At 37.2% G+C, this 13,881-nt stretch overlaps 1 protein-coding gene and 1 pseudogene across 1 annotated transcript; both read right to left on the bottom strand.

Annotated features, from left to right (window-relative positions):
• Nucleotides 1–6,671: 6,671 nt before the first annotated feature.
• Nucleotides 6,672–7,146, bottom strand: LOC133060386 (small ribosomal subunit protein eS17-like). Its single transcript, XM_061147867.1, has one exon. It carries the CDS (start codon nt 7,129–7,131, stop codon nt 6,724–6,726), a length of 408 nt encoding a protein of 135 aa, XP_061003850.1. The 5' UTR covers nt 7,132–7,146; the 3' UTR covers nt 6,672–6,723.
• A 3,853-nt stretch (nt 7,147–10,999) lies between these two features.
• On the bottom strand, nt 11,000–12,703 carry LOC133060385 (inward rectifier potassium channel 13-like; annotated as a pseudogene).
• Between the last annotated feature and the right edge of the window lie 1,178 nt (nt 12,704–13,881).

The following is a 13,881-nucleotide window of genomic DNA, read 5'->3' as shown; positions in this document are numbered from 1 at the left end:
GACCTTTTGTGACTCCCTCTCATTTCCACCTTTCAGTAGTTAAAGGACCCTTTCAAACCAGATTTCTTTTACTGTGTATTTTCTGTTTATTATGATGATGCATACATATCTTGCCTCCTTCTGGGTACATACAGAATGCCTAACACGGTGTAAGGCATTGGTTGTTAATGTTTGTTGATCTGAAATGTTAATTTAAAATTTTCAGCTAAAATCAGATTTTGGAACATCTTGGTGTGTTGTTTGGTGATCGTTTCCCATCGCGAGTAGTCATTAGATGCCATTTTATAGATGCAGTAGGAGATGGTGAGGAATAACATGCAGTTTTATCCATCTTTTTCCTTTCTTTTCTTTTTTTGGCAGAGAAACTTTTCCGTATCCGTAAATAGTGCTGCTGTCCTGCAATTGACAGGATGAAGAGGAGGAGGAACAGTGGTGGAGGCTCCTAGAGGTTGAAGTTCTTCACGAGGGCGAGGTGAGCTTTCGTGTAAAAAAAAAGTAATAACGGAGCGGTGGAGACAGAGGAGAGAGAAAGAAATAAATCACTTTAAAAATATTTTGATATTTGATTTTCAAAAACGGCCCTTTAACATTAACTGCATAATAAATGTCCTGAACATTTGTTTTCAGGACCATTTATCAGTGTATCTACTCCACAACCCCTGATTTGGAGTAGAAGAGGGTCATTCGAGCCTAGGGACTTGAGTGTGAATGATTCTAGATGGTCCTAATTCTCTTTGGCAAATATTCATGATCCATATTCCTCACCCCCAGGGGACCTTACGCTGTGACAGCCAGAGCTCCCTGAAGTGCCTTGGCTGCTAGAGTGGCACCCAGGTCCCTGCAGGCCTCTGTGACTTGGGTCTCCATATAAGGCCATGTGCCAGGAGTGTCCCCAGCCAGAGGCTTTTGTAAAAGCCGTCTCAGTACGAGACCTATTTTAGGGTGTAGAAGAAAGAAAGAATTATGCAGCAATTCTTTATATAATCTGTCATTTTATATTTTATGGATTTGTGTCTTTTCTTAGAAGAATAATTGATATTGCTTGTTCTTTGCTCCCTACTTGGAGTTTGTTGATCTTCTGCTACTTAAGGGCATTCTTAATGTTTGTAATATAAATATTTACTTGGGCTTTTACTTCTAAGTTGGCCCAATCACAGCAGAAGTCTGAACATACCTTGCAATTTTAAGAGGTGCTTTAGGAAGAATTGGGTATCTGCAAAAAAAAAAAAGAATTGGGTGTCTGCAAAAACAGAAGCGATTTTCTCCACAGCTTGCACTGTCCAGGTTGGCATGATTATGAGTGTGGAGTATCTAAATTCTTTTTTCTTAAAGTTATGCTTTATGAATAGAGTGATTTATACCCACTCTTTATAGAGACTGTATTAAATTGTGCATTCCTGTGGAGGGGTTTCATTCAGAATGTGGGAAAGCAGCTGTTGTGAATAATGAAGAGTCTAACTAAAACTCTACTTGTAGATCAAGTGCTATTACTGAGTTGTCCATGTGTTTTCCTTCTGAATTTGTCAGTCTCTGGAATGGTGGTTTTTAACCTGGGGAGTTGTTAGAATCATCTATAAAACTCAACAAGAAATAATATCTGCAGCAGAATATACTGGGTGGTGAGATTTAAGCATGTGTGTTTCAAAAGTTTCACAGGCCATTTAGATTCCCAAATGCGATTAATTCAGTTGGTCCAGAAATCGTCTGTGCTTCTTGGCAGTGTGATGATGGTGCTTCGAGGATGTCTGTGGCCTGCTCCTTGGATGTTGCCTGTGTTTTTCTGCAGTGGTCTTGCACTGAGAAGAAGTTGTCCTTGGGGAGCTTTTCCTCTAGTGCTTTTCAGGGCATGACGGTGAGAGGTCTTATTAATTAAGAAGTGTGGCCCGTTCCTCAAGTGAGCACCAATGTTGTGTGTTACAAGTACCAACCAATCTCTAAAGAGGTGTTAAAAAAATTCCAGATTAAGAAACTGAGGAAGGGTTGATAAATTTCTTCCTGCCTTCTGGTTTCTTTGAAGTGTATATTGTTATCAAATAGGATAGAACTCTTACATTCAGAATTAAAATGAGACATATATGAAAGATAGATGCTGTGATAAAAACAGTGGCTTAATTAACATTGATATGAATGGATGACATGAAACTAGTTAAATGAATGAACTGACTTAGTGAGAAATACTTCTGACACCATTGTCCCAACTGTGATTCTTAATGCTTTCATGAGACCTTTAATCTGTGGTTTTGTTTTCTTCACTTATTGCTTAATTTTGACCTGTTAGTTAAATAGTGATTAGTGTAGCTATTGTTTTTTTGGCATGAGCAGACCTGACATCAAATGACTGCCCTGGCTCTTTGCAATTTGAGAGAAGTTTGATGTAAAAATCAATTGACTTTCATACTTCTGAATATCATGAAGCAGTAAAATGTAAATAAATGAACAGGGAAACAACACAAATATGTCTTTTTATTGTATCTGATGAAGATGTTTAAAAATAAAACATATCTACACAATTGTCAGTACTGTCTTCATCATTATTAAAGGAAATATATTTTAATCCCCCCAAAGAAGAGGGTGAAATCTCAGCGATTAGGACAGTCATTTAAATTTAACTTTATGAAAGATTCTCCATCTTATATTCACTTGCTTCTTGTCACATGGGTACTACTTTTATAGGTGATTATGGGCCTTGCACTTTGAAGAGTGTTCCTTACATTTGACAAACAGAAAGCTCTAGAATCAGGTTCTTTTTTTATGTCCACTTAGAAAGCTTTGGGCTCATAAAGGAGGACCAATGCCAATGCTAGTCATAACTGGCAAGAAATATTTTGTGGTTTGCTTATTTTTCTGGCAACTTTTGAACACTGTTTTTCACATTCATATGTTTCCAGAATAAAATACTTTTTCAGGGTGCTTTGTGCTTAATGGTTTTCTTGAGAAAATTGTTCTCTAAAAGGACAAGGGATTTTTTTTCTTTCACCCTAAAAATACCTTTGTAGAGATCACCACAGTGTTATATAAGAGTTTGTATTAGACTGTTTTAAGATAGATCTTAAATAATACATCTGTATTTCCTAAGGATGCAGGTAGAAAACTGGACATGAAGTTGAAGTTAAGTTGGTACAACTGGAAGGTAACTTTAGGTTATTATAGTTCAACTCTAGTCCTCACTTCCATTTTACAGGTGAAGATATTGAATCTTGGACTAGTTAAGAAGGTACTCGTTATTCTAAGATTACATACATGAAATTCTATGCATTATTTTTGTATTCCATAATAAGGTCATATAGAAGTATAATTGTATTTGGAGTCAATCCTTGGGTGGTTTTAACTTTTGGAGAAGTTGAGGTGGGGATAATGGCTAAGATTTTATCTAGGTATAAATGCATCCCTCAGTTCACTTCAGTTGCTCAGTCATGTCCGACTCTGCGACCCCGTGGACTGCAGCACGCCAGGCCTCCCTGTCCATCGCCAACTCCCAGAGTTTACTCAAACTCTTGTCCATCGAGTCAGTGATGTCATCCAACCATTTCATCCTTTGCTGTCCCCTTCTCCTCCTGCCTTCAGTCTTTCCCAGCATCAGGATCTTTTCCAATGAGTCAGTTCTTTGCATCAGGTGACCAAATTATTGGAGTTTAAGCTTCAGCATCAGTTCTTCCAATGAGTATTCAGGACTGATTTCCTTTTGGATGACCTGGTTGGATCTCCTTGCAGTCCAAGGGCATCCCTAGGCACAGTTCTTACCCCCCTCCCCCCAGTTTTCTAACCTATGTGTTGGGTACAAATGGCATACATTAGTTGGGAAATCCTCACACTACACAGAAAATAAAAAGCTGAAAGTGCATACTGCCTTCTGCCCCCAGATGCAGCATTTGGATTTATATCCTTCTTGATCCTAGCCATTCAGTCATACCATTTATATACATGGTAATTTTTTTTTAATATGTACTGCTCTTTGGCATGCTTTAGTCATTCAACAGAAAAATGTTGATTTCTTTTAATGACAGTACTTTATCTTTTGTGGCTTCCTAGAATTCTACTGAATTGTCTTTTCAAAATTTACTTAGCCAGTCCTTTACTGATTATGTTTCTGTTTTTCAAAAATTTGCAAGAAAGATCTCTCTCTCTCTCTCTCTCTCTCTCTATATATATATATATATATATATTTGCATATTTGTGCAAGTATTTCTATTAGGATAAATTCTAATTAGAATGTTGAGTCAAATTTTGATAAATCTAATCAGATTGCCTTCAGTAAAGGCCAATGTACATTTGAGCCACTGGAGCCTCTATAAATTCCTATATCCACACTTTCTTACCAGCTCTGTGGTTTGAATTTAGTGCTGCCTGATATTTTTCTCCAAGATTTGTGTACATGGGAAAGAGTGCATTTGGTTGCTGTGGAGTTAGTTCACAAAATTGATAGTTTAGAGTTGACCCTATTAAATTATCCTTTCTTGGAAGTTAAAGAAATTAACATTTATGCCTGGTTTTTGTACTTTATCTGCTCTCTTCTCAAACTCCTCACATTTTCCATTTTTATTGAAAATAATCCAATAGAAGATTTGATTTATCATAATGGTTTACTGATCTTAGAATTTCACTATTGACTTTTCTGTCAAGGAGCTCGATGTTGACACTATTTCTTGTTCAGGACTGGAACTGGGACTCTTACACAGTTTTCTAACGTTTTTTATCCTCCTGTGGTCTAGCTACTTCACTGCTGTCATTGCCATTATTGATCTCACTGGTAAAAATTCAGTGGGCCTTGCTAAATATTTAAATGTTGATATCCTGCTTTGTATATAGACAGCACTTCAAAGATTAACGTTTGGTGTTGAACTTGTGCCAGATGTTGACATCTGACCATCATTTTCTGTGTGTGCTTGTTTCTAGGCAGAGGCAGAGGTGAATGCGATTTCTACCAAAGAAGTTTTGATGAAGTAGATGGGGTGGGAGGAAAGGTAACTGAAGGAGTCACATCTTGGGATAAAGATTCTTGGTATAAAAACATTTCTCCTCTGCTTTCTGTACAGTTACAAAGTTTCATTTATCAAAAAATTCTAACTGAATAAGAGTTATGTTAGAAGTGTTTAAATGATTCTTACTTAAAGGAAGAAACATTCTAGATAAATACATTAATATTTTCGTGCCAGCATGGATATTTAATAGTTAATTAGATGTGCTGTTTGATTAGCACTCAGTGAAACGCCTTTTCATTTTATTGTTTGCTGTTGTTAATCAAAGCATCTTCTCTATATTGCTGGTGACTTTATATGAAGTCTTTCAAGCTAAGCAAAGGCGGTTGCACAGATACATATACAAAGATGTCCGTGTGATAATATTTATACTATAAAACAATGGGAAATAAACCAAACAACTTAATTACAGTGTGGTTTCTTATGTAGTGGCATATCCACACAGTTGTTATTGTTCGGTCACTAAGTCATGTCTGACTCTTCCGTGACCTGATGAACTGTAACCCAACTAGGCTCCTTTGTCCATGGGATTTCCCAGGCAAAAATACTGGAGTAGGTTACCATTTCCTCTTCCAGGGGACCTTCCCAACCCGGGAATCAAACCTGCATCTCCTGCATTGGTAGGCAACTTCTTTACCTTTGAGCCACCAGGGAAGCCCTGTCTACACAGTAGAATACTATATGTACCATATAACCATAAAAGTTAGGATGAGCTTGAAAATATTTAATCTGATGTAAAAACACGTTCTGAAAGCAGTTTATAAAGCTCTGCATAGCAGATACCTAAAATCAAACCTAAATTAGCTAAAAATGTATCTAATAAAAAAAGTTTCTGGGTCTGTAGAAGCTAGCTTTTGGTGGGTGAGATTGATATTTTTGTTTTTATATTTGTGCTTTTCTGTGTTTTCCAAATGTTAGGCAAAAACCATATATTTGTTTTATAATTTGAAAAAAATGCTATTAATGATAGGAAATGGGTTTCATGGATGGGAAATCTATGTATTACTCTCACATTTTGTTTGAAATTGATTTGTACCTTTTCTAGGGGTGACAGATGTTTTGACAAACCAGGACAAAAAGACGTAGGTAAGATTTTCTTACTCTTTTGAAGTATTTTTATCTGGATTCCCATGGCATTAGTTCTTAAGGCTCACAGAGGATACCTTTATTAAAAATTGAATTAAAAAAATTGACTCAGTTATTTGCCTTGCTTCAGTAGATGGGGTTGTAGCATTGCTTGCATTTAGAGTTCCATGGTTATTTGAGGGCTGTATTGCATGAAACCAAGGATAATAATTACAACCATTAGAATTTACTTGGTTTAACCTTGTAAGTCTGTGTGTTCTCTGCAAGACATATATTCTGTATTAAGGCTACCTTATGAAGTGAAATTTCAAGTTAGGAAGCAGCCTGTTAACTCCTTTTCCAGGGTAGATAGCATCTCACAGGTGAGAAGAAATAGAGAAAATAGTAGAATGTTTGCTTTTGTATTCGAAACCAAAGACTAAAACTATGACTGTTCTTCCTTTAGTCATTTATTCAGCTGGCCTTTTTGATAAATGACAGTCTTTCTTTTTTAAAGGGCAGTTTTCACAAAGATCTATGAAAATATTTTATAGTGGCTTTTATTAAATGCTTTTTAATAAGATGTTCACTTCAGCTTATAAAACTATGCTAATGATTCTGGTTTTTTTTTTGTTGTTGTTGTCCAGGGTTTATTGAAAATATTACAGCACAGCAGAAAGACTCAAACAGCTCCACGTGGTGTTTTGAAGTTCATCCCAACTGTAGGCTGAGTGACCTGCAGGTTGGACAGACTGCCGAAGTCCAAGAGCTTCAGCATTTCCTTAGTGTCAGGATCTACTTCAGTGATTTCCTGATCCAGGGCTGAGACCTCAGGCACGTAATTGTCTCTCCTCTCTCTCTCCTCCTCCTGCAGCTTGATGGAGATACCTCTCACCTGGCCTCTCTGAATCCGCTTCATCAGATGTGTGACGTAGCTTGCAATCTTATTGCGGAGCTTCTTGCTGGGAATAATGGCGATTTCCTCGCACACCCGCTTGTTGGTGTGCAAGTCATTGCCCAGGCTCGTGTAGTACTTCTCGATGATGACCCGGGCCGCCTTCTTTACGGTTTTGGTGCGAACGCGGCCCATGTTGGCGGGTCCTTGGTAAAAGAGCATGATTCTGAACTTTCATAAGTAATGCACTTTTGTTGAAAATACTGTAGATTAAAAAAAAATTGCTCATGCCGTGTCCTACTGTCTCCCAGAACAGCAGTACTTAACTAGTTTGTTGAGACACACTGACATACTGATCAATTGTGAGGTGTCCTATGACAGCAAATTAAAATAATTTAAATACTGAAAGTTCCAGAATGATTTGTTCTTTTTAAAGTTAGAGACAGTTCTTATCATGTATTTGCTTCTTATGTGTAGAGAAGTAGGTGCAATTAGAGAAATCTGAGTAAGAATTGTGCATGACCCTTGTGAATACCCACAGGAGGATGCAGAGGCAGAAAAAGGACTGTAATTATACTCAAATTATAATTTCTGTTCATTAGAAATCATCTTACAGTATGATTCTGTGAGGATGAAATTAAAAGATCATTAAAGTAAAATCTAGGCAGCATGGAAAGGTTCAACTCAGTGCATTTGGAAATGCTTTGAAGCAGGCATGGCGATTTTTGGCTGTTAGGTTGCTGTTAGCAGTTGGTAATAAGGGCCTGTACATATGTAAGGTGCTTCCCTGGTGGCTCAGATGGTAAAGAATCCACCTGCAATGCAGGATACCCAAGTTCGATCCCTGGGTCGGGGATATCCCACATAGAAGGGAATGGCTTACCCACTCCAGTATTCTTGCCTTGAGAATTCCATTGACAGAGAAGCCTGGTGGGCTACAGTCCATGGGGTCATGAGGAGTGGGAAAACAATTGAATGACTAACGCAACAATACACACATATAAAAGTGGGCTTTATGGTTTTGGGTATCTACTTGTCTTCAGTTTATTAGGACTGTTATGCTATCTGTATTGGTTTCCACAAGCATTTTTTAACATCATTCCATTGTGGTCTCCTGGATCATGTATCCGCGATGTTATCACTAATTTCCCAGGTGGCTCAGGTAAGTGAGCTATAGAGCCAAGAGTTAGAGCTGCTGGCCCCACCTTCTAGTAAATTTCCCCTCTTTCAGTTTGCACTTCATTCATCTGAAAGGATAATGGGGCCTCTGCAGAAAACTTAATCTGCTTAACACAGAAGGTGTGATTCTTTGAAGTGAAAGAATCATTCTCTCATAAGCTTTCAATCTCCTAGACAGAAGTATTTGATTGCATTTTTTAGCTGTCTGTCATTGTATAGCATTAGTATACCAATGGAGTTTTACTGGGGGGAGTGCGTGTGTGTCTAGGGAAAGTCGTATCTAATTTTCAGATGCAAAGTTTATGTATAAATAGTGTGGTAAAAGATTCCTCTGGCTTGAATGGAGAAGGTACTGCATCTATGTGGAGACTGAGAGCCCAGCCAGGCCTGTTCACTTCCTAGTTATGTTACTTTGGGCATCCTCTTTGTGTGACCTGTGTAAGTGATGTGGAGCTCTTAGAAAAAAACATACCATGTAAATCTTCAATACTACTTTATTTTCACAGGTTAGGTGAATCTTGTTACTTTATTATAGAAATAAGAATTCCCGCTATCTGTTTGTGTTACAACAGTCTTGGGTTGGAAAAAAAAATCTGTCGGTCTAGCTAGTACTTAAGAATGCCTAAAATTTTTAAACCGCAGAAGTTCTCAATTATTAAGTTTCTGTGTCCTTGATATACTTTGCTATTATCAGTCTTAGACCACTCCTGAGGTCTTTATTTTCTTCTCCTTTTGGTCAAAGAATAGGAAAATGTGACTTCCTGCTGTGCCCTGCTTTTCACAACTGCTTGCTTTTACTGGCTAGTATTTACTTCAGGAAATGATTCCTGCGTGGGTCATCACCAGTGGGGAGAGTTCATCTTTCACTTTGCCCACATAGGCTTGGATGGGGGAGATTTCAGAAGAGCAGCAACAAATCTGTTTGAAATCTGATAGGGTGACTTTTTTGGGTCTTTTTTTGGTTGCAGACAGTTTAATTTTTTTTTTTAATGAAAATGACAAGTATACAAAGGATAGTCTTAAGTTAAACCAGAGGTAAGGGAAAGCGTTCATCTTAGTATATGTAAAATTAAAACAGGAGAGAAAGCATAATTTTCATGGAGTATTAGATTTAGAAAGAAATAATAGTTTATCTAGTCCAACCTCCTACTGGTGAATAAACACTCATTTTGTATTTATAGAGAAACCTGTTTGAAGTTGGAAACAGAAACTTGAGTTTGAAAATGCTTCATTGCCTAACTATTTTTTGCTCTTTCTAGTGGAGGTTTTTCCCCCGGAGCTAAATTATATCTGAACCTTTATATCTACAAAAACACAAATATATTTGCATCTATGAGGTTTTTATACTATTGAATGGATCCTAAGTAGAAAGGGAAGGTTTTTACTTTGGTTGGAAGTCATTCAGGTGAATAGTTGTAATATTAAATCACTATTTGATTAAGCTTAATTTTTTTTAATTTAATTGGAAGCTAATTACTTAACAATATTGTAGTGATTTTTGCCATACATTCACATGAATCAACCATGGGTGTACATGTGTTCCCCATCCTGACCCTCCCTCCCACCTCCCTCCCCATAAAGTAGATAAAATTTTGCATCTCTTTGCCTAATGCCACCCTGCAGTTTCCATCAGGCTAGTGCTTGTTTTACTTGCTCTGATCACTTTCTGCCACAAATATATGAATATGTAAGTGTGTTTGAGTGTCATGCCCAAATGCTTTTAGAGTCACGGTTAAATTATTTTTTTGGTGTTTTCTTGTGAATTTTTGTTCTTAGCTGTTAAAAATTAAGGGAGTAATATTTGCCCCAGTTTGGTTTTATAAGGAACCAAAGGAATGATCTTTGTTGTCTTGAGAAAAGAGCAGTTTTAAAAGGATGTTCACTAAATATTGTGAAATCATCATTCTACCCAGGGAGCTAGGTTTGAAACTAGACTGTTGCTCTGACTTGCAGATGAAAATGAGAAATTTATGACTGATTTTCCTAGAGTTCAGCTGTGTAAAGTGTGTCCATTTTACCTTCTTACTGGTATCACACCACATCCATATAAACTCACCAACAGCATTTCTGTTGTTATACATATTTGTTACCTTCACATGCATTGATTTCAGCAGATAATCATAGATAGAAACTTTGTATAATGTTATATTTCCACAATGTGTATTGTTAGCTCAGCCATTTTTTATGGGTGGAGACTTGATCATCATGATGTAATCAGAAAGAAGTAATCAGCATTGGAAAAAGAAAGCATGAGATACAAGAAGGAAAAACAGTGCATAACTGGCTGAGTGTATTTAATACATTAAAAAATAGGGTGCTAAAATGGATACCTCTTACTCTATGAGTCCTGTTTCAGAGATCTGAAAATTGTCAATGCTTTGTCCATTGATGTGGATGTCCAGGTCAGTCCTGTTTGGGCTCTTGGAGACCAGAGGAGTTTGAAATTCAAGAATAGTCTTGTCAAAATTCTCCATCTTGATTTGATATTCACCTTTGGAGCCTTGGGTCAACAGAGATGCGAAACAGCGACATAACATGATCTCGGAGGGCAGGTAGGAGATCCTCCTCTCCAGTGCCTTCCTATGCTGCTGAAAGGAACACAACTAATTCAAAGTGGGGAGGATTTTCATAGTGGAGCAGAGTAGCCAGAGGACTTGATGGTATAATAGAGTGGTAGCAGGTGAGCGGAAAGGTAAAGAATGGACATTCCTCAGAACGGATGCCATCAAGGTGGAAGTCCACACAAGTCTGGTAGAGTTTACCATTTTCTTGTTCCTGATAGGGTATAGCTGAGACTCGAACATTGGTTAGAGGGCTAGGCTGAGTGTTGGCCACTTGGAAGATAAGATTAGGTTTACCATCTATGTGAGCTACTACTGCTAAGTCAGTAAAGCAAATTGAGAAAGCTCGATTTTTTGGCCGGGCTATCTTCGACACAAAGGCACCTAAATTAGAAACCATTGAGTTATTTTTTTTAGAATGAACACTAGATATGTCATTACTTTTTCTGAATGACAAGGATCTAGCAAATTGTTATACATTTCTTAGTGTTGTGCCTGCCAAATAAGTCAGGAATTGAACTTGTTAATTTCTCATTAGCCTGAAGCATTTTTCACAACAGTACATACATTCTTATTTTAAAACTGATTTCAAAATGGATAAGAAAAATTCATTTGTCACATAGAAATGTAAAACTTTTTGTTAGGAAGTCAGAGTGGTCATTGTCTATATTCCTACCTCTGCTTAAGAAAAAAAATGTAACAGAAAATAAATGCAGTTTAGTTGCCACCAGATTACTTCAAGTTGAAATAGAGGTTAGATTCATAGTAGAATGACTCGGGGTAGGGAAGGAACTAGTACAACAAGTGGTCCATTGAAGAACTTTTAACTTTGAAATTTATAGAAACCTTTTTTCTTTTAAAAAGGCTCTGGCTCTAAGGTGATTTCAGTGTATGCTTCAAGTGCATCCTCCTTGTGACTGCGACCGCCACCCCAACGACTCTAGATCAGGGTTTCTTAACTGCTAATGTGCCACAGATGTTGGCAGGCTGGTGAGGTCTATGGACCTCTTATCAAAATTATGCTTTAAATGCATTAAAGTAAAATACATAAAAGGAAACCAAATATATATATATATATATATATTTTTTTTTTTTTGCTAAGGATGTGTATTCTTGTTCTCTATCATGCAATACTGACTGTGGTGCTCTGGGATCACTAGTATTGAGTAAATGTTGAAAAGATGAACTCAGAAGAAAATTCTAACTCAGTAAATGTTTAAAAAAAAGAACAAATTCTTCTGCTAGGTAAAATGACAGTCAGTAATATGCATTGAACATATTTATTCACTTATTTAAGAAAATATTTAGCTCCTTTGAAAAATTCCTTTCAGATTTTTTTGTTCATATGTTTTTGGCTAATATTATAACAATCCCTTTTTTCTTAAGTTTCAATACGGAAAGTTTAAATATAGAATCAAGTTTTTAAAAATTTCTCCAGTTATTTGACCCTTGACTCTTTCTTCTCAGCCTCAGGCATTACTTACTTGTCAATAATGCAAATGAATTATTCTGTAATATGATTACTTATAACTGACTAGACCCATTCCAAAATATTCATTTTTTTAAAGAACAAAAACAATTACTTGTGATAAAAACCTCTAGCATGAGGCCTAGGAGCATTTGTATGGCAAGGAGGGCGACTGCACTTGGACAGTCACCGCTGGGGAACATGGTGCCCTAACCAATTGTGAGCTGTGTCTCCAGGGAGAAAGGGAATGCCATTGTGAAACTGGTGATGTACTTGACACAGATAGTGTGGTTTTCAGGTGGGGCATCATGATCTAGTTCCAGGTCACCATTCATCTCAGCTAGAACATACCAGAGTACTGCAGAGACAAGCCAGTGGATAACAAAAGAGGCGGAGAAAACCAGAATCATCCAGCGCCAGCGCATGACCATTAGGATTCCCCAAGCATATCGAAGATACGCGAGACCTCTTGAAGCATGCTGTGACCATCCTTGGTAACCATCCTCCGGTGTCTCTGACTCAGGAGAGGAGCAGTAACTTTGCAGTGACTGCCACCCATCTCAGGCTGTAATGCTCTGAAATCGAGAGTGCATTAGTAAACCCTTAACTGTTTCATAGTTAATATTAGTAAATCCTGGTTTTGTAATGTTTTTTTGAAATGCTTCCCCGACTACCGGGCAGGCTTTCCCTGATAGCTCTTTCTGTTTTCACATAAGGGAGCATTCACTGACTTAGTCATTCATTTGATAGCTCATCATGGATTGCCTTGAGACATCTCCTACTGGTTCCTTTAAGGACTGTTAAAATACTGTTTGGCATTTTAACAAGTCTCTGAGGGCTGGGGTTACCATTAATGTCTTTTTTGATGCTTTTGTATCTTTCTTGCTTAAGTCCAGGCTTCCAATGTGTATTGATTTGACCAAACGTTATGTGTGAATAACTTTTTGTAATTAATTAATAACATAACTGAATAATGAAAAGGAATATTAAATGTGTTCCTTTGTTTATAAATGGAAATCATTTAGAAGTGTAGTGTTTAACTGAAAATGTTTTGAAGCCAAACTTGGTGCTAGGATAAGATTAAGCTTTTAGAGATCTGTAGTTCTATTGTATCTTTTATAATTAACCTGTTGAAATTTTATAATTAGATATTATTTGTTTTTGTTACTTCATGGCCATTTTCATGGAGTCTTTCCTTCTATGGCTGATGGATTGCCACCCTTTTGAATATTTTTGGTTCTGACTACATAGTAGAGAGGTAAGAAATTCCAGGTAGAGTTTCCAAGATAATATTAATTTTGAAAATAAATGAACTGGAAGAAAAAGTTTTAAGTTTAATGAAATAAAATAATCATTAAGACATCAAATGGCAATTTTTAAAACATATTAATAAAACTAGTTTTTAACTGTAGTCAGTTTTCATCTATGTTTTCTCTGTGTGGTGAGTAAATTTCTAACGTGTGCTTTCCATGTGACCATCCTTGCATACCACAAAGGTGCAGAGGACTTAGGCAGAGGCGGCCAGAAACAAGAGTGGGAGATGTGGCTTTGCTTCCCTTGAATGCTCCTTTCTTCTCTGCCTCAGTCCAGAACTTGGGGTTCATGTGTGACTCGTTTTGTTTTTTTGTTTTTTTTTTTTTGAGGATTCTTCCTGAGATGCCCTTGGAAGTGTTGTATATCACCTTCCTACCTTTTGAATGACAGCGATGCTTAAGAAGGTGACTAGAGGCACGTGGA

The sequence above is a fragment of the Dama dama genome, chromosome 8, assembly GCF_033118175.1.
Source record: "Dama dama isolate Ldn47 chromosome 8, ASM3311817v1, whole genome shotgun sequence".
In the NCBI taxonomy this organism is placed as follows: domain Eukaryota; kingdom Metazoa; phylum Chordata; class Mammalia; order Artiodactyla; family Cervidae; genus Dama; species Dama dama.
Note: the sequence above shows the minus strand (reverse complement) of the source record. Positions and strands in the feature narration are given on the sequence as shown.

Bases quoted from the DNA above. Each gene is read 5' to 3' on its own strand.
- LOC133060386 (XM_061147867.1), bottom strand. From the start codon at position 7,131: ATGGGCCGCGTTCGCACCAAAACCGTAAAGAAGGCGGCCCGGGTCATC.